The sequence below is a fragment of the Chrysemys picta genome, chromosome 2, assembly GCF_011386835.1.
Source record: "Chrysemys picta bellii isolate R12L10 chromosome 2, ASM1138683v2, whole genome shotgun sequence".
Lineage (NCBI taxonomy): Eukaryota > Metazoa > Chordata > Testudines > Emydidae > Chrysemys > Chrysemys picta.
This window is the reverse complement of record NC_088792.1, coordinates 94,070,026-94,091,353: the sequence shown is the minus strand read 5'-3', so window position 1 is coordinate 94,091,353 and position 21,328 is coordinate 94,070,026. Positions and strand designations below refer to the sequence as shown.

Below are 21,328 nucleotides of genomic sequence, written 5' to 3'. Positions count from 1 at the left end.
AAAACATAATCCCAACTATACATATAAAATGATGGGGTCTAAATTAGCTTTTACCACTCAAGAAAGAGCTCTTGGCGTCATTGTGGATAGTTCTCTGAAAACATCCGTTCAATGTGCACAGCAATCAAAAATGCGAACAATGATAGAAACCATTTGGAAAGGGATAGATAATAAGACAGAACATACCATAGTGCCACTATATAAAGCCACAGTACACCCGCACCTTGAATACTGCATGCAGTCCTGGTCACCCCATCTCAAAAAATATATATATTAGAATTGGAAAAGGTACAAAGAAGGACAAAAAATGATTAAGGATATGAAACAGCTTCCATATGAGGAAAGATTTAAAAGACTGGGGGTTTTCAATTTGGAAAGACTGGGTACGATAGAGATCTATAAAATCATGAATGATGTGGAGAAAACGAACAAGGAAGTGTTATTTACCCCTTCACTTAATATAAGAACCAGGGGTCATGCAATGAAATGAATAGGCAGCAGGTTTAAAACAAACATAAGGCTCTCCCTAGCCTCTGATTGCCAGAAGCTGGGAGTGGATGATGGGATAGATCCCTCAATGATTGCCTGTTCCGTTCATTCCCTCTGAAGCACCTGGCATTAGCAACTATCATAAGGCAGGATACTGGGCTAGAAGGACCATTGGTCTAACTCAGTATGGCTGTTCTTAGGTAGTGTAGTTGTTCAGGCTCCGGGCTGCAGCCTGAGCTCTGGGACCCTCTCACCTTGCAGAGTCCTAGAGCCCTGGCTCCAGAGAGAGCCTGATTGTCTATACCGCAATTAAACAGACCCTTAACCTGAGCCCTGTGACCCTAAGTAAGCTGCCATGGGCCAGCCTCTAGTTTTTACCCTTAGTCCATGGTGACTCATGGTTATTCAGAATGGGGAAATTCTCTCTTGGCTTGACAGCCCAGATGTTCTTTTCCATTTCAGTTGTCTCAATGTCTTTCTAGTTGTCTCTAATGGTCCATCATTGTCTTTTCCTGGGCTGGACAATGGATAGTTACTTGAACCTGGTTTTGTGTAAACACGTGGCTTGGGAGGTGCTCCCTACTCCTGCCACCTGCTTGACTGCTCACTGCCCTCCCGAGAGCAGTTTTCTACATGCTGGAATATATAAATTCATAACCACGGGCTATATACATTTCTCATAATGACCATCAAGTTCAGAACATTACAAGCTTTCATACAGGACCATACTTGATATACTTTTATAGTACAATGACATAATAGCAATAAGTTAGTTTAACTGCTTGTTTGGGGGGTTTAAACCTTCTGTTCTCCCCTGGTGGTTTCTGGACCCTGATTGTCACACTTTGCATCTGCGAATTTGAAACAATGGGCCAAATTCATTGCTGATGTAAAACAGTGCATTTCTGTGGACACCAATGGAATGGTATCTTCTTACATCAGCTGTGAACTTGGCCCCAGGTCTACAGCATTGAAAGCTAGTTCCTTGAGCAATCTTATCCTTTTTGCTTCGTACCACACAGAAAAAAACCTCAGCAAATTATTTCTTGACTTGGATTTAACAAAAGCAGCTGATCTGTCTATAATATTTTCTGCTCTGTGTTTTGAGGCTGAAGTGTTATTATCTTATGTGGTACATTTCTAAGAAAAAATTCAGTAGCTTCTGTTCTAATAGTACTTGAGTCTTCTAAGCAGTATTGTTTAATGGAAAGAAAATTACCCAATTGGCAGCAATATTACTACTTCATTATTGCATTGCTCTTGTAGCCCTGTCACAATGACCTTTCCTTGCCTTAAATTACATTTTTTTCCCTATCATCTGGTAGAAATGTAGCAAAAGATTCACTTCAAAATTACTGCTTGTAGACTGTAGGGAATAGCATTGTAGATATCCTGACAAATTGCAATATTTCTGCTGTATTAGGCACACTTCTTCTTACATTCTCTGTGTATTGAGAGAATTTTCAATATTGTGGGTAAAAATGATCATGACAGTAGTTATTTTTGCTATATCTCATTTTCAAGGAGAAGCAAAAACTACAATACTCCCTTCTCTTGAGAGGACTAGTGAGACTTAGTTGCTCTTCATGTTGTCTTTTATTATTGGAAAATATTATTTAGAAAACGATGCAGAGTGTATATTGTATATGTTGCCCACACTACATCTCTCACCCATGGATCTTGCAGCACTTGACAAACGTCAATTAAGCTTACAACACCCTTGTGCAGTTAAAGTATTATCTCCATTTTATTAAGCGGGAAACTAAGAGAAGACACTAAGGAGTTGGCTACATTTGGGGTAATGTGCTATATGGAGTGTGATTTCTAAAGCACACTAATGTGTTGCACATTAATTGGTCCGTGTAGAGCGTGCTAATGCGCAGTAAGGGTTCCCTAGTGCGTGTTAACATAATGCTGTTTTAAACAGCACTATGTTAAAGTAGTTTACACAGACCAATTAATGTGCAGCACATTAGTGCACTTTAGAAGTCACACCCCTCTACAGTACATTACTTCACCATGTAGACAAGCCCTGAAAAAGGTTCAATGTCATGCCCAACATGAGGCAATGTCATGGTAGCACAGTTGGACTAGATTCTATAGGTCCTAGTCATTTTCTAACCACTGTACAAATCTGTAACATGGGGATAATGATACTTATCTCCTCTCTAAACATTTTGAGATCTATGGATGACAAACACATTATAAGAGTTAAGTATTGATTGATTGTTGAGACTTTTCTCAAACAAATTATCCAGCTCTTCAATCATTTCTACATCTTGGAGGAAAGTTCAGTGTATTTTTCTGATAAACCTGATGAGTTCTTTGGACTGAGCAGAGAATGACTTATTATAAAAGGTATCTCTCTTTCCCCTTTTAAGTGAGATAACATTAATGTCAAGTGATCCTATTTATGTGGTTGAGTGAATCATTTATTTGATTAAATTAGCTTCTCTACCTCTGCTCTTGAAATATCTGCAATCATATAGCAGTTTTATCAAATGTATTCATTATCCAAATGTACTCAATAAAATCTTCAGATTTTATTTTGTGGACTGATTGTGCATGTTACCATCCAAGTTGAGTTTATACATGTGATTAAACATATTGTATTATTTTCCATTCCTGATACAGTGACTTTATAATCCTTAACATCAACAGAAGAGCTTGAAGAAGCTCTCTGGCTTTGAATCTTTCAGGGGGATAGCAGTGCAGGGAGAGGTTGCAGATAAATTGGAGTATGACATTTTTCAACCTTTTATTTTGTGGCTCTCACATATTTTGTCTAAGGTACTGTGACATTACCGAGGGTACAATCTGGACTGATGAACAGCTGTGTCCCCTCAGTTCTTCAACCTGGTGTGCCTTTTACACTGCTTTGCTATGAGAGCTACCACTCCTGGTCTGCTCTCACACAGACACCCAGTTATATTGTATGAATGCTATAACCAGCCACTCATGAATTACACTGTAGAACAACACCAGCAAATTCCCAGTCCCAGACTCTCCCCCAGAAAAGTGCATTTTGTACTGCCCAGCTCTCTCTTGGGCAATACAAGCTCATATAAAGTCTGTCATTTTATTAATACAAAATGATATGCACAAATCCTGCTGTCCCAAAAGGAGCTTCCCAAACACTTCAATCCAAACAAACTGTCTAGATAAAAACAATAAAACAAGTTTGTTAACTACAAAAGGTAGATTTTAAGTGATTACAAGTAATGAGGCACAAAAGTCAGAATTGGTTGCAAGAAAATAAAAGTAAAACACAACTAATGCCAAGTTAACAAGCTAGAGTGAATTCAAAGCTAAGTGTGTCTCACCACATGTTTCAGCAGGCTTACTGGTTGAATCTCTTTCAGTCAAAATCCCTCTTCCAAGCCAATGCTGCTTCTTTGTTCTTCAAGTGTTGTCGATACCATGAGTAGAGGGAAAGGGAGAGATAATTTGGGGCATCTGCTCCCCTTTCTTATAGCTGTTTCTGTTCTTCAAGAATCATCTCCAGCTGAGGCTCAGGAGATGGAAAGCCTGTGTGGATGGAATCCCCCAGCTGTTTCTTTGTCAAGATTTAGATTTTCCCCACATACTCTTTCCTGCCAAAGAATGGCCTCTAAACCAGGTGATAGTCCATTCAATTTTGTTGACATCTCGCTGAGGCGTCAACTAGCCTTTTGTCTCTGTGGAACTGGTCTATGGCTGCTCCCCCAGACTTGGAACATGTCTTAGTAATACCATACAGAGGAATCTTATAACTGTACATGTCATATTGCCACAGCTATTTTACCAGGACAATAATAATTAGCAAATTATGAGTTTTCAAATAATACCTCACAAGGCATACTTTGTACAAAATGTATCATAGTCCTGTAAAAGAGGTGAACATAGGGGTACAGACTGTCACAGATTCCTAGTAAAATTAGACGTGCACAATTTATTGCTTGGATGCAGAATTTAATTTTCACTCTCCCTACATTTACAATAACAATGGGGTGTGAATGTGGTCCTAGCTGTTATGAGTGAAGTGAACTCCTTGTCTAGCTTGTTTAATTGTCTCTGTGCAAGGACTTTGTGAGGGGTTTTGAGATATCTATCATCATGCTGTGCGCTGAATGTGTACATTTAAAATTAGTTTATGGCAAGTGTTTGTGTGAGGTAAAACTACCACTGAAATTTTCACAGAAATCAGCACAGAAGGTGTATGAGAACAACTGAAGTGAAATAGTTTTTAATTTTTCACAAATATTCATGGACCTTTCCCCTTCCCCCCACTCTACTACTTATTACACTAAAGGAATCATGCTTCATGATTATTCATTTTCTTTGATCTTGTTGATTTTTATAGCTCCAATAGAAGATGGACTCTCTTACTTATTTAGTCCATAGTGCAATATGGTCAAGATTTTCATAAGTAAGTAGCAGTTTTGGGCTTTCATACTTGCTAAGAACTTTCAGACAATCTGGCCCCTTTTGAAAGTGCTAACTGCCTTCTGAAAAACAGGCCCCTTAAAGATGTCCCAAATTGGGCACCCAAAATCATGAGCTGATTTTGAAAATAATGGCCTATATGTTTTTCATTTTTAAAGCTCATTTTCATGTAATAATAGTAGTAGTAGTAGTAATATTAATATCTAGCTTTTATATAGCATTTTTCATTTGTAGATCTCAAAAGTACTTTACAAAGGAGGTGACTATCATTATCCCTATTTTACAATGGGGAAGCTGAGGCATGGGGGTGAGTTGCCCACAGTCCATCAGCAGGCCAGCAGCAGCACCAGGAATAGAACCTAGTTCTTCTGAGTGTGAATCCAGTGCCCTATCATTAGGCCCTGCTGCTCTATCAGTGCCTGCTTCTTTCTTTGTTTCTCTTTCTATTACTTTTCCAGTATTGCTAAAAACAATAATAATTAAAAACTTCTGGTGATTTTTTTTTCAAGGTGAAGGGGTGCTGGGAATTTTTTGAAGAGAGAGGAAGAGGTTCAGTCAATTCTCCCCACCCCCCCAACCTGTATGTTTAAGTGGTAACCATATAACTTACATATATCAGTGCAATACCAGTATCACCTTCTGCTCAACTAGTGGCCTTAGATTCATGCTTGTGAGTTTTGAAAAGCTGACACCCCAGCCAGTTGGACTGGCTCACTCATCCTTTCCAGGAACTGTCTTGGATGCAGAACTTCTTGCAATCTATACCCACTTTGAAATTTAAATCTATAGTGTTCTCCATGTCAGACACTCATCACAACATACTGTAAACACTGTCGTTCCAAGAGCACGCTGATGTGAACATTCAGAGATCAACCTATTCTTAGTGCCATCAGGAAAAACCCTGCCCTGATTTTATTTCTTTCTCTGATGAAAAGAGGGTTCCAGAAATGAGGAGGGGAAGGAGGGACAAGTGATTTTTTTTTCATTTTTCCTGTTGTTGTTTTCTTCTCAGAGAGGGGCAACAAAAGGTAACATAACAAATCTATTTAAAATATGAGTAATCTGGGGAGCCTAAATGTCTTTTAAAATAGACAGCCAACATATACTTGGGTGAATCTCTGAAAAAGCAGGCATAAAAATATTGCCTTCCAGAAATTAGCTATGTTTTCTCAGGTGCCATTTCTGATCAGTACATTAACTGCACTTCCTTTCCTGAAGTCACACTCAGAGAGGAACTAGAAGTTTGAAGGACTACTTGAATCTCATTAGGTGGCACACAAAGCCCCAGCTCAGAGAAATAGGTATAAGAATTTTGCTAGGAAAGGAGAATTAACAAATTCTTAGCCTGATTTATACAGACCAGATTTTCCTTCTGATTTGTCTTTCAAAGGAGGTCTCAGAGAAACATAGGCATGATGATAATATTAACATTCAACAAAGATAAGTAACCATGATGATTTATGTCCCTGAGCTGTAGCCATATATTTGTGTGTTTTTATTTAATAATAAATGTGACTAGTTCCTGCTAGTAGAAATGTGTTTGACGGTGCTGTGCCTAAGGTCAGGAATATTACAAGTAGGCTCCATGCAATGTTCCCCAAATTGGTCTGACAATGAACCTCAGTTTCAGCTTGCCACTTAGAGCTGTGCAAAATATTACATAGTAATACTGACCACTCTCTAAATTTGCCCACTCCTCAGAGAGGTAAGATGTCCATGGCTGAATGTCTTCACCACAAGGTTTAAAGCTCTTTGGAGTATGGATTCTCTTTTACTATGCACTTATACAACATTTAGCAAAATGGGCTGTGATTTTCGTTGGCGTCTTTAGACACTACCAAATATTAATAATAATATTTGATTCAAGGCTTTTCCATGAAACCGGATAGTTGTACATTCGTTTTCCAGACAAACAAAAGTGTCATTGAAGTTCAGCATGGAATTTTTTCTACCATCTGGATGTCTATGGAAATTTTGAGGTACCTCTTCACGATGCAGTTCTGAATTTTGAGTCTGGTTAGTTGGGATTAGCATGGTTTAAGACATATTAGTGCTGGTCTTCTGATTGATTTGAGTTGCCCCATTTGGATTGAGAGGAGTTATTTTTACTCTTTCTCTAGGTTGAAAAGATGTAGGAAAGTTGCAGTCTGTTGACTAGTTAGAAGAACATTGGCATTCCCCAATTTTATTTTTTTTTACAATAAAAATAAGAATACAGCTTGGTACTTCTTATTATGAGGAGCATGCCTGGGAATTGATGATCAAGTTTCTGCGAATAGATAAATTTCACAATTTGATGTATTGATGTATTTATTTTTAAACAAGAAGGAACTGTGATTAGCCTGGGCTCTGAGAAGGATTAGAGAGAGGCCAGCATACCTCTTGGTGACTGCCTTGTTTCATGGTCTGAAGGCACTGACTGCATTCTTCTGCCTGACATTATTTTATTTCTCCTCATCATTATAATATTTTATGACTTAAGAGAACCTGTTCTGTTGTGCCACTGCCATTATTCCAGGCTGAAGGCCTGATAATTGGAAATGCTGGGCACTCATGACTCCAATTGAAATGAAGGGAAGCTGAAGGTGCTCTGAAAACAAGGCCACTGGCATTTTATTTTTTTAAGGGGTTGAGGCCTTACTCAGAAATTGAGCTGCTGCCTTGACCAATTCCCCCTTGACTACACAGCCTTGGAAATGAATGGATTTAATTTGATTAGAATGAGACCTGAACTCCTAAATTAACTCTGACCCTAGCTCTATAGTCAAGAAATTGATTAGATTTTAATCTGACATTACAATTAAATCTCATGTGTGCGATTAAGCTTTGCCTCCATAATTGGAATGTTGCACCTCAGGAAAGATCAGAGACCCTTTTTCTTTGAGGCACTAAGTAATTCCATGCACAATGTGCTCCTATAGCAGCAGCAACTGCCATGGAAAAGGTAATTATACATACCGAATAGAAAGACAGGTTTTGAAAAGAGGCATCACTCCCAAGGGGCTGTATCAGGAGAGGAGCCAGGCCCAGGAGAAGAGGCATGTGTTCCTCATCATTGGGCATCTCTCAGTCAGGTAGTTCTGTCTGGATACCCCCAAAGAGTTTTCATGTCTAGTCTGGCAAATTTAATCGGGAGGAAGAGGTCACTAAGGATAGTGAGGTATGTATGGGAGCACAGGTTGGGAAGCAGTTTGCCCAAAGGGTACATGATGTGACTGTTCTAGTAATATGTCACATAGGCTGCTTATCTAAGCACCACTCATTTGTTCCTGATGGTAGGTGAGGTTGCTGCTGTAAGAGTCTGTGAGTTGCTAATGAGGGAAGATTAGGAGGCTGTTGATGTGGAGGAAAGCTGAGGTTAATTGAGATGAAGGATGGATGTATCAAGGATGGGCTCAGACTACCCGATAGTCTTTGTGATACTGGCCAGCAGCATGGTGAGGGAAACTGCGACAATTGCAGCAGCATATGTGGTAAAATGTCCTTTGGGGTAATTTGTCCACCAGTGGACAGTTTTTCAAAAGTGCTCAACTCCCAGCAGCTGCCATTGCCTTCAGTTTTGCCCTCAGATTCTGAAATCTGGCCATAGCTCAGTAAGTCCCACAGGAGAGAACAACCTCTTTGGGCAGAATATCTTCTTCTTTTTTGTGTCTCACAGGCCTTCTCATCTCTCTTTTTTTCTTTTGTTTTTAAACGTATGCTTGACTTTAGGGCGGAAGAGAATTGCACAGAGAAAATTTTTATTCAGTTTCTCCTTTAAAAAAACCTTTGTCAATATGTGGAACAGGGCTCCATTTAGCTGTTTATACAACTAAAATAAATGGAAACATATTAATCATCTCTACACTTTCACATAGAAAATCACTTTCTCTGATACCTCTTTGGCATACCGCCATAGAAAATGGGAACTCATCGGCTACTGCTAGCAGAGCTTGTTCTTTGATCAGACATTGGTTTTCTATCCTCTTACTGCTTGGGTTCAGTGTCCACTTCTTAGTCAGCATAGCTTTGGTGTACATATTGCTAACAGTGGGGCAGATTCTTCTTTTGATGACTAGGCTTGGAGTTTTGTCTATGATTTTCTTCATCCTAGCCTGCACGGTAAAGCTCCACACAAACAACTTGCTGTCACTCTGAGAGACCGTCCAGGGAAGTAGCTAGTTTCCCTCTCCTGCAAAGAGGTTCTATACTGTCTTTCATTTACTTTTACGTTGCAGACCAGGGCTGGCTTTCCAATGTGGTGTGTTTACACTTCTATCCTGATTAGAAATACAGTTCCTGGGAATTACTGTATTTTCCAGATGTGGATGTTTTTTTCCAGTTTGGGTCCTGCCTGTTAATATTTTATTTTCCCCTTCTCTTATATCTTTAGCCAGTGAGACCTGCAATGATTTCCACCCCATGTTCTTCACGCACGACAGATCATTTGAGGAGTTTTTCTGCATCTGCATCCAGCTGTTGAATAAAACGTGGAAGGAAATGAGGGCAACCTCTGAAGACTTCAACAAGGCAAGAGAGGGGAAATTAGTTGACAAAGTTCTAAGACATGGATGTGTGCTCTTAACTGAGGCACAAGGGGTTTATACATTCCTCTTCCAATTACTTCTCTTGAGTTTCTCCTGTGTAAATCCCTTGCATGTCAATGTTGAGAAATCAAAAAGCAGTGGATGGGGGAGGGTCTGTGGAGGCTTTCTGACCTTTTTCAGTTGTGTTACATGGCAGACCCTCAAGATAAATGCGATAAATCTGGCTTGAGGGGAAACTTTGCCTTTTTATATTGTTAATACCATTCTGAAGTGCTGCAGCCTTGAAGGTTGTAAATAATGCAGGGAGAGTACAACAATGATAATTCTGTGCATCCTTTCATTTCATTTGGATGACCTGAGTGCTGAAATGGAAAATTATTCAAAAGTGGACATGATCCTGCTGCAATTTTAAGTGTTGTGCATGTCAGCAGCTGCAGTTTGAAGTAACAAAGCTTGCAATGCTAAGACTTATTAGAAGAGATTTGAACACTGACGTCTGGAATTCTATATTCAGCTAGACTTGCCAGCAGGTACCCTCGTCCTTGCTGGCCCATTTGACTGGCTCTTGATACCCTTGCCCAAGGCTGGGAATAGAGAAGTTGATGGAGAATGAATACTGGAGCCTCTAACAGCTCCAGTGTTCAATACACAGAGTCTTATTGGCATTAGACTTGGATGCTTCATGCCTAATGCCAAACTGAAATGTAGCTGAAAGAGGGTTGGCTGCTCAAGTGAGGAAAAACAGGATTCCCTCGATGAAGTAGTGGTGGATCTTCAGGACACAGTGTGGATTGGCCATCTTTTAGATACAGGTAGCTGCCAATGAGGACATATGCTCTGGCAAGGGGAGGAATGGATCCTCATAAAAAAGCGCACTATTCTTGTGTGGGATTTTCTTAATACACTTCTGTAGTTGACTCGCCAAGTATTTACTACCCAAAAATGCCTCAGCAAGATAATTCACTGGATAGTTTGAAAATTTAATTCACATGTATAAAGATGCCAACACTTTTTAAGAGGTCATCATAATAAGTGACTATATTTAACAAGTTTATGAATGGATGTTGATCGCTGAAGCTATATTATCATCCCAGCTCAATAAGGATTTGGTATGTAATTGCTCTCACACTGAATTGAGAATGTACAACTAGTTATCCTAGTGGATTAGTGTAATAGGGCAGTCTCATTTCTGACAACAGACAGTCCCCCAAAAGATTCAGTGGAGGATGAAAATTAATATATTTATTTTTTACCAGTTACATTGTTCTGGGGTTCTTTGGAAAACCAAGCACAGTTGCCTCTCTGTTGTAATGTACTATTTAAACTTTTAAAAGGATAGGATCTTTTAGCCCTTCCTTTTAAAGATGAGTGCCTCTTTGGAGACAGCACCGAGCAATCCCCAAAGGATGCAGTTTGTTCTCATATGTGACAAATTGCTTCTCCTCACTTTCTATCTTCATAAGCCTTAGCCTTTTTAGTTTGAATAACTTTTATCATCCTGGTAATATCTGAAAGTACCACTTTCATACCATTTGTTAATCACTTGAGATGTGGAATTCTTTTCCCCCGAACTCAGTTGGAAACTCACTATACTGGAGTAAGGCTCTTGGAACCTAATGTTTCTGCTTGAGAGCTACTCTGTGGTCTTTAATCGTAATGAAGAAGGGATAGCTCTTTTAATTTAAATTTTGATTAATCAAAGTAAATTGGACATTCTAGAAGTATTAAGAAGTTTTACAGCCTAGCTTGTGTGCACATTTGGAGACTTATTCCCCACCTCTCACACTATAGAAAGGTTAGTATTGGAGATATCCTATCTCCTAGAACTGCAAGGGACCTTGAAAGGTCATCGAGTCCAGCCCCCTGCCTTCACTAGCAGGACCAAGTACTGATTTTGCCCCAGATCCCTAAGTGGCTCCCTCAAGGATTGAGCTCACAACCCTGGGTTTAGTAGGCCACTGCTCAAACCACTGAGCTATCCTTCCCCACTACTAGAAGTTGAATTGTTGGGAACTCCCCACTACTTTCCCATTGATTCCTTAGTCTATTTTTAAGGCTTCAGTAAACCATAGGTAAAGACTTTATTTCAGTGGTGAAATCCAGCCACTACACTCCATGCTGGGGAGATTCCATCACTGTTTATTAATTTTAAAGCTTTTTTAATAGCAGCATACGGTTTGAAGAATTCTAAGGTGTGTTTTCAAAGAGATCGGTAAGATCTCATACTTCTTCTTTTAAACTCTCCCTCATTAAACTTCTTGTCATCCCTGGCTATTACACACGCATGCATTAGAAAGAGACTCTAATGTTCTTCATATCTTAAAGAAGAAGGATCTTACCATTACAACTGTAACCTTTTTTCAGAGACTTCAGAGGTAGAAGTCTGTATAGAATAATTCAGTCAGGCAGCTAAACTTATATTGTGCCTTTATGACATACTTTAGGGCTTACATTATTTATATCTGGTGGGTATTGTTGAAAAATTAAGATGTAGTTAGACCCGCAAATGGAAACAACTCCATTTTACTTGAAACCTGTCTTGTTTTTGGAGTGCACAGGTGATCAAAGAGCCTTTAGCATGCTATGTCATCAGCTGTTGTTTGTAAAAGTGCGGCATGGTTTGTGCCTTTGTAAATATAATATTTCCTAGCTGTACGTAATCATTCATGTTGTATATTGGTACATGGGATGGTTGTGTCTCAGTTTTACTAACAGGTTTGAGATTAATGTGAGTGAACTAGGGGGCACTTTTGAGTTAGTCCAGGGGATTGGTAATGGAATACAGAACCTTACATCAACAGGGTGCAGGTTTAAATCTAGCTCAGTAGGGACTAAATGGGAGATGGCTGTTTGGTGTCCTATGTAAAAGATGTTTGGTGATCACATAAACCTACCACACCACAACAGCTTGTGCTGATTGGCCCTTTGTTGCCCGTCTCATCAGAGACTGTGTCTTCACTGCAAAAACTAGTAACTGGAGTCCAGAGAGAGAGAGAGAAAGAGAGAGAGAGAGACATACACACACACTATGGGGCAAGCAACCAAAGAAGGGAGTGTCAAACCAGTTGAGAGCTAATCCCCAGATGAGCCACAAGGAGGCACCCCAGCAGTGAGTAGTAAACAGGGTCACACCATCCTGGTTTTTGTAAACCCCCTGCATTCACTGGCCATCTGAAGGAGCAGTTGGCCATGTGAGCTAGTGAATTTGACAGCAGAGTAGGTTAGTACATATGCATCTCATGGATCTCCCTCATGTCTGTCTTATGCACCCTCCATGAAGTCTCCCTGTGAGCAACCCCCTGAGGCCATCCCTCCTCCACACACAGAGTCACATCCATGATGAGTATGAGATTCTAAGGACTTTTGAGAGCGGTGAGTCTAAATGTAAGTTGGTGGCTCCAGAACCAACTGTGATTAGCATGCCAAAATCTCCTGTTCAAATCTCTGTCATCCCCAATAAAACCATACTTTGTGAACTTTTCTCCCTCAGGACAAGAATCCTGGTTATAAATCAACTATTTTTATTCTTAAATATAAACACTTTCTCAAAGTATTAAGCTGCTGTAATAATTTGCAGGGACTGAAACTCAGGCAGTTCAGCATTTCAGAGGGATCTGTCTGGTTGTCTTGCATGAACATTCATCCATCAGACTGCCCTACTTAAGGCTTCTTGGCAGGTTCATGTTCAATTGGAATTGTAAATCCTGAGTCTTCCTGGACTTACTGTTGACCTCAAATGGTTCTCAATCAATATATAAAAAGTCTCTTCTTGCAGAAACCACAGCACCTAGGTAGTCAAGAAAATTCATACTACTGCTCTAAGGAGTAAATCTGTTGTAGTGTATTCACAATTAAGATTTTCTAGTGGTAATGAAGGTGTAGACTGTATCATTTCAAGAAGGCTGACAGAATGACCTTCCCAAGATAAAGCTGTGGACCACCAAAATCCAAAGCTTTTAAAGTCCTCACATCTCCTGCTTTGATTGAAGCAACTGCTGCAGGAGGAAATCTAATAAATTACTAAAACTATAACTTTTTTTTTAACTAAAGAGTTAAGATATCTTATTCTCAAGATTTTCCCTCATTGCAGAAATATAATTAATACATTTTACCACGTAGTCATTTGAGGTTATCCTTCTCAGATACTGAAGATATATTTTTATTGCCAAATAATGCTATATGCTATAAACTTTGCAAAGTTCAATTAAAACTGTTATTTCAAGTTACTCTACCAGACAAACCACAATAAGGCCCTAGACCTGTGTATCCATGAGGAGTCCTGGTACTTTATTGGGATGTCTCACTGGCAGTGGTAGTCCATGGTACTAGATCCCAATGCAGGAATGGGGCATAAATAGATAATTTATGAGATTATATTAAGAACATGCATAAATCATATGAGACATATTGCAGGCATACATATAACAAACAGTGCTCTGTGTTGGACAATAGTAAATTTAATAGGTAACATTCACTCTGGCAGCAGATAAAAGCAATAAATACCTTTTGTGAATCCTGTAATTAAATACCAAAGCAAACACTGAGGCATTTGATGACCACAAATGACATTTATTGCTGACACACTCCAACACTCTGAACATTTTTCCTTGTTCTATGACAAGATAACAGAAAAGACAATGAGCATAGTATAAAAATGAAAAATATTATTTCTCTGCTTGGTGAGGATTTGAAAGGACTATGTTGCTTCTTTCTCAGATTCTCTAGTGACTTCATGTTGTAGGCATAGTTAGAATGTATAATTACTCAAGGACAGGTTTAGAATATGACTAATTGTTCAAGAGCAGGATTTAAAAGTGAATAATTATGTAAGCAGTGTACTGAGGGAAGCAAGTTTTTTTTTTTTTTTTTTTTTTGTCCAGCACTACTTGTGATGAATAGAGAACACTTGGGAAAAGAGTATTTTCAAATGCTGTTTGAAAGTAGGGACTATGGGAGATGTCCAGGGAGAGTGAAGTCATCAGTCTGGGGCCACTACGGCAAGCACTCAGTCACCTGCCTTGATGCATCCTCTGGCAAGAAGGTGGTACAGTGTGTGGTTGGAATGGTGATAAACTGTGTGGAGCTCACAGACTTTGTCTGAAATCTGGGCTTTATTTTGGACTTTTTGGTGAATTCCAGTTTCATGAGTATAACAACAAGAACTGACCAGGCCTTCTAAATGCCGCTTGACATTATGTCCAAATTCACATTCACTCTGTTTCCATAGGGCAGCACAAAACACTGAAAAAAGAGGAGAAAGTGTCTTGTATCACTCTCGAGTGATTCCCTTTATTGGTAGCAAGGCCAGCTCCAGAGCGAAGGACCTCCTGCCGAATTGCCGCCACAGATCGCGATCGCGGCTTTTTTTTTTTTTTTTTTGCGCTGCTTGGGGCAGCAAAAACCCTGGAGCCGGCCCTGACTGGTAGTAATAATACTTAGCATGTTTTGTTCAGAGTTAGCAAAGTATTATCCCCATTCTATATATAGGGAACAGAGGCACAAGGATATTAGTGACTTGCCCAAGAGAGACAAGATGCGTGAGGAAATATCTTTTATTGCAGCTCTTCTTTAGGTCTGACTTGCCCAAGATCACACAGGAAACCAATTGCAGAGCTAGGTATAGACCTAGATCTTCAGACTACACTCCTTGCTCACACGCTGCCCAATCCACTGCATCACACTGACTCTAGATTTATGGAGCATCCCCAACTGGTTCCAAAAGTCTTTCAATCCTTCATCTATCTACCAGGACCCTCAAAGGCCCTGAATCACAGTAACTGCTTATGTCCTTTACTGAAGGAAACCAGTCACTTAATGGATGGCCAGAAAGAGGTACCATGATGAGGTTTGGGGAGACAATTAAAGGAGAAAGGGAACATTAAAAGACCTGCATTGCCACCTGAAAGGGAAAAAAATAGGTAATGGAAAAATAAAAGTGAAAAGTAAAATCCAGTGTGCAGAACATGCTTTTCTTTTTAGTAGCGGTGTGCTAAGTAGCTCTTCACAGATGTTCACAAAAGTGTTTATTGTTTTCTTATGGGCATCTCAACATTTGTGAAGCAGTGAATGTAATTTCTTCTGGGTTGACCTGAGAAATGAAATGTTTGCATTTAACTAGGGAAAATGTTGGGATAGCTGAATGATTATACCCTTCTGTTAGGGTTACCATATTTCAGCAAGCAAAAAAGAGGACGGGAGGAGCCCCGCCCCCGTCCTGCCCTAGCCTCACCCCTGCCCCTCCCACTTCCCGCCCTCCTCAGTACCCCCAACCCTCCCCCCGTTCCTTGTCCCCTGACTGCCCCCTCCTGAGACCCTCCCCCCATCCTAACTGGCCCCCTAGGACCCTACCTGTACCCTGATTGCCCCTCATAACCTTATCCACACTCCCTACTTCCAGACAGACCCCTGGGACTCCCACGCCCCATCCAACCACTCTCCACCCCCTGACAGCCCCCCCCCGAACTCCCAACCCATCTAAACCCCCCCGCTCCTTGTCCCCTGACTGCCCCCTCCTGGGACCCCTGCTCCTAACTGCCCTCCAGAACCCCACCCCCTATTTATGTACAGGCGTGACTACCTGCCCTTTCCTGGTTACTATACGCGGCCAGTCCGCCTCCACATCCAGTAGTTAAAATAAATAAATAAATAAACTAATAATTTAAATTGGAATTTCATCCATTAATAAGTATTTATTATATAGTTAAAACCATTCTATTGAAGGGCAGATATTAAATAACACTAAATATGTTAATGTTCAAAACAATATTAAAAATTTGAAAATTTAGAGCATGGAAACCAAAATAGCTAAAATTTAGTTTTGGCAAGATACATGGAATGGAAACTCCGGGATCTTTACCTGTCACTGAATATAGCCATCATACCAATAGTGGAATATAAAACGAGTCTACATATACTCTCCTTAAAATTTTTACTTCTGTCCATTCCCAATAATTGTAACAAATCATTATTACCTTCACTCCACTTGCCACGCGCCCCAAGCACAAAACCAAAGAAGTGGATATTTTTACCTCCCGTTAAGTTTTTAATTTCTTCCTCTAACTCAAGATAATAAGCCACCTTCTTCTTCGAGTGCTTGCTCATATCCATTCCATTAGGTGTGCGCGCGCCGCGTGCACGATCGTCGGAGAATTTTCTACCCTAGCAACACCGGCGGGTCGGCTGTGGAGCCCCCTAGAGTGGCGCCTTCATGGCGCTGAATATATACCCCAGCCGACCCGGCGCCCCCTCAGTTCCTTCTTACCGCCCCTGACGGTCGTTGGAACTGTGGAGCGCGGCATAGCTGTTCTCCACTCTCCCTAGCTTATTCCGTTATTCACAGTTATAGTTATAGTTCTAGTTGTATATAGTTAGATAGTTGTTTATTCACTTTGTTAATAGTTGTTATATAGTTAAAGGGGATTAAGGGGGTTGTCTCCCCCTTTTTTCCCCCGGCGCATAGCCGGGCCCATGCCCAAGGCTCCCGGCTTCAAACAGTGCGCCTCCTGTGCTAAGCCTATGCCAACGAGTGACCCGCACGACTCGTGTCTGAAGTGCCTGGGAGAGTCCCATCAGACAGATAAGTGCAAGATCTGTAAGGCCTTCAGACCGAGGACCAAGAAGGAGCGGGACTTTCGGCTCCGGCAACTCCTTATGGAGGCGGCACTTAGCCCGGACGCTCCATCGGCGCGTCAGGCCCCGGCACCTAGCACCTCGGTGCGCAGTGCCCCGGCGGCACCGACTATTCCGACCACGTCGGACAAGCCTCCACGGCACCGGACCTCGTCGGCACCGCACTCACAACAAGTGCCTCGGCGCCGCTCATCATCCCCGGGACATAAAAAATCCCATAAGACGGGGACTGCCGTGCCGAAGACGCCAGCTCCCCCAGTGCCGGGGGTAGAGCCGCGTCCGCCTGTGGAGCACCGAAAACAGGTGCCTCCAGCACCGTCGACTCCGGCTCCGAGGCCGTTGAGTCCGGTGCAGACAGGGTCACCACCGCGACCGGCGGTGATACAGTGCCTCCCGTCGACCCCAGAGACCTTCGCTACGGCGAGAGACTTGATCGCTCTCACGGAGCCGGCACCGCCCCAACCACCGGCACCGTCGGCACCGTTGGCCCCTCGTCCGGTGCAATCCAGGGGGAAACCTGCCTTGATGCGCCCTCCATCACAGGGGCTGGAACCACGGCACTGGTCCAGGTCCCGAAGCAGGTCCCCACGCCGCTCGCAGTCCCGGCGCCGGATATCACCTCGGCACCGGTCGTACTCGCGGCCAAGATCATCGTCGCGGCACCGCTCTACGTCTCGGCACCGCTATGATCGTCGGCACCGATCTACATCGAGACGTAGTTCTCGGCACCGATACGATCGACGCTCGACGTCGAGAGGCCGCTCCCGGCACCGGGCCTATTCAAGATCCAATTCCAGGTCCAGGTCGGACTCCCGGCACCGACGCGGTCGTCGGCACCGATCCCGATCTCGGTACCGTTCGCCGGCACCGCACAGAGACCGTTCATCTCTGGACCGTCACCGTACGGCACTGTACCGTCCGGAGCTCGTCTCGGCGCGGTCGGCACCGCCATGGCCATCTCGATCAGTGTCCCGCTCCTCCGATGGGGCATCGAGATCGGCATACCCCCCTCAGGGACAGGCCGATGATCCGGACATGGGCCACTGGCAGGAGGTAACGGAGGATCCCGCTCAGGGACCTTCGCACTGGTCGTTTTGGACCCCGTGGGCGTACCACCAAGCGCAAGGGGCTCCACCACCATCAGCCTCTCGCTCGGTGCACTCTGAGCGAAGGGCCCCAGAGTCCACCATCTCTCGCCCTCCTCCAGGGGGCATGGAGGCTTCCGTGCCCACACCACCTGACGTCCTGGACCCAGGGGCAGGTGATGCTCCGCTCCAAGGCTCATTGGACCAGGCCCCGCCCTTGGATCCCTTGCCACCTGAGGCATCTTCCTCATCTTCCCCAGATGAGGCAGTGGCGGGCACAACGAGCACGGGTCCACCCCCGATTGATCTCCGGGCACACCAGGACCTATTACGTAGGGTGGCACGTAATATGGACCTTCAGGCGGAGGAGATAGTGGAGGTGCAAGACCCCATTGTGAACATCCTCTCTGCGGATGCCCCATCCAGAGTGGCGTTGCCTCTGATCCGCACGATCCAGGCTAACGCCACTACGATTTGGCAAACTCCTGCCTCTATCCCACCCACAGCGAGAGGGGTGGAAAGAAAGTACTTCGTCCCCTCAAAGGACTATGAGTACTTATACACTCATCCCCAGCCGTGTTCACTGGTGGTGTCATCGGTGAATGCAAGGGAGAGCCACGGTCAGCAGGCTGCAGCGCCCAAATCGAAGGAGGCTAAGCGCCTCGATTTGTTTGGCCGTAAAATTTATTCAGCCGGAGGGCTGCAACTTAGAGCGGCGAACCAGCAGGCGCTCCTGAGCCGCTATAACTTTAATTCCTGGAACTCCATGGGGAAGTTCAAGGAATTGGTTCCCCAAGACTCCAGGGAGGAGTTTGGGGCCTTGGTAGAGGAGGGTAAGAAGGTGGCTCGGACCTCCTTGCAGGCCTCCTTGGACATAGCGGACTCGGCTGCGAGAACCCTGGCTTCAGGTATCGCTATGCGGAGGATCTCCTGGCTCCAGGTTTCAGGTTTGCCTCCGGAGCTGCAGCAAACCCTACAGGATCTGCCCTTTGAGGGACATGGATTGTTCTCAGACAAGACGGACTCTCGTCTGCAGAGCCTCAAGGACTCGAGAACAATCATGCGCTCCCTGGGGATGCATGTTGCGGGTCCCCAGCGCAGACCATTTAGGCCCCAGCCTCAACGTTTCTACCCCCCTCCACATGGTCAGAGACAGGACTCTGCCAGAAGGTGGGGGCGAGGTGGTAGGAGAAGGTGGACTGGCCCTCAACCCGGTCAGAACCAGGGGCCACCAAGGCCACCTTCAGGCCCCAGGCAGAACTTTTGAAGGTGCGGTCGAGGACGGCGCCCCAGTCATCCCCCAGGATCCAGCCCCCTCCTTTCGGGATCGCCTTTCCCATTTCCACCGTGCTTGGTCCCTTATAACCTCGGACCGTTGGGTCCTTCGCACGGTAGAGAGAGGATACGCTATCCAGTTTTCTTCATTCCCCCCCTCCCACCCCCCCTCCCCGTCCCTCTTCAGGGACCCTTCTCACGAGCAACTTCTTATACAGGAGGTTTCCACGCTCCTATTGACGGGGGCCATAGAGGAGGTTCCATTAGAGTCAAGGGGCAGGGGATTTTATTCCCGCTACTTCCTGATCCCCAAGTCCAAAGGGGGTCTGCGACCCATCTTGGACTTGCGCGGACTCAACAAATTCGTAGTAAAGTTGAAGTTCCGCATGGTCTCTTTGGGGGCCATTATCCCTTCCCTCGATCCTGGAGACTGGTTCGCCGCCCTCGACATGAAAGACGCATACTTTCATATCGCAATTTACCCGCCTCACAGACGCTTCCTGCGATTCGTGGTAAGCAAGGTGCACTACCAATTTGCAGTCCTTCCCTTCGGCCTATCCTCGGCCCCAAGAGTGTTCACGAAATGTATGGCTGTCGTGGCAGCATACCTTCGTCGGCAAGGGATACAGGTGTTCCCGTACCTAGACGACTGGCTGGTACGCGGTCGCACCAAAGAGCAAGTTCGAGCTCACGTCCACATAATAGTGCACACATTCAACGAGTTGGGCATCCTATTCAACAAGGACAAATCCACATTAGAACCTACCCAGAGAATAGAATTCATCGGCGCAGTCCTAGACTCCAGACGTGCACAAGCCATCCTGCCAGACAACCGCTTCTGTACCATCACGAGCCTTATTCAAGGGCTCAAGGCCTTCCCAACTACCACGGTGAGGTCGTGCCTCACCCTGCTGGGTCACATGGCTTCCTGCACGTACGTAACCAGGCATGCCAGACTTCGGCTTCGCCCACTCCAGACCTGGGTGTCATCGATATACCGCCCACATCGGGACAGCCTGAACATGGTGGTCACGGTCCCGAACTCGGTCCTGACCTCCCTCACCTGGTGGCTAGATCACAATGTGGTTTGCGAGGGGATGCCATTTCACACCCCACAACCCTCTCTGCACCTGGTCACAGACGCTTCATCGCTGGGTTGGGGCACCCATCTCAACGAACACCATACCCAGGGCCTGTGGACTGCACCCCAGCTAGCTCTGCACATCAATGTTCGGGAACTGATGGCGGTGCGCCTGGCGTGCCAGGCATTTCTCAATCTCCTACGTGGCCGCTGTGTGTTAGTTCTCATCGACAACACCACGGCCATGTTTTACATCAACAAGCAAGGAGGAGCACGTTCGTCAATTCTATGCCAAGAGGCCATTCGCCTGTGGGACTTCTGCATCGCCCACTCAATCCATCTCACGGCATCGTTCCTCCCTGGAGTCCAGAACACTTTAGCGGACCGACTCAGCAGGTCCTTTCAGACGCACGAGTGGTCTATCCGTCCGGACATCATACATTCCGTCTTCCAGAAGTGGGGGTTTCCCCAGATAGACCTGTTTGCATCTCGAGACAACAGGAAGTGCCACGTGTTCTGCTCCCTGCAAGGTCGAGCTCCGGGCTCCCTCTCGGATGCGTTTCTCCTTCCCTGGAAAGACCACCTGTTTTATGCCTTCCCTCCGTTTCCTCTGGTACACAAGGTACTGCTCAAATTGCGCAGAGACCAGGCACAGGTTATTCTGATCGCTCCAGCGTGGCCGAGACAACATTGGTACACCACACTGTTGGAACTCTCGGTTCAGACACCGATCCCGCTTCCATTATGTCCAGATCTCATCTCTCAGGACCACGGCCGGCTGCGTCACCCCGACCTGCAATCTCTTCACCTCACGGCGT

The 21,328-nt window shown here is 44.2% G+C and overlaps 1 protein-coding gene across 3 annotated transcripts in view; it reads left to right on the top strand.

The window, feature by feature from the left end:
• The window catches only part of ELMO1 (engulfment and cell motility 1), a 471,086-nt gene that overhangs the window by 312,732 nt on the left and 137,026 nt on the right, over positions 1–21,328 (top strand). For all 3 annotated transcript variants that reach the window (XM_005287366.4, XM_065587209.1, XM_042860355.2), the window contains one exon: positions 9,287–9,423. In XM_005287366.4, coding sequence (XP_005287423.1) covers positions 9,287–9,423 — 137 coding nt within the window. The remainder of the gene's footprint in view (positions 1–9,286; positions 9,424–21,328) is intronic.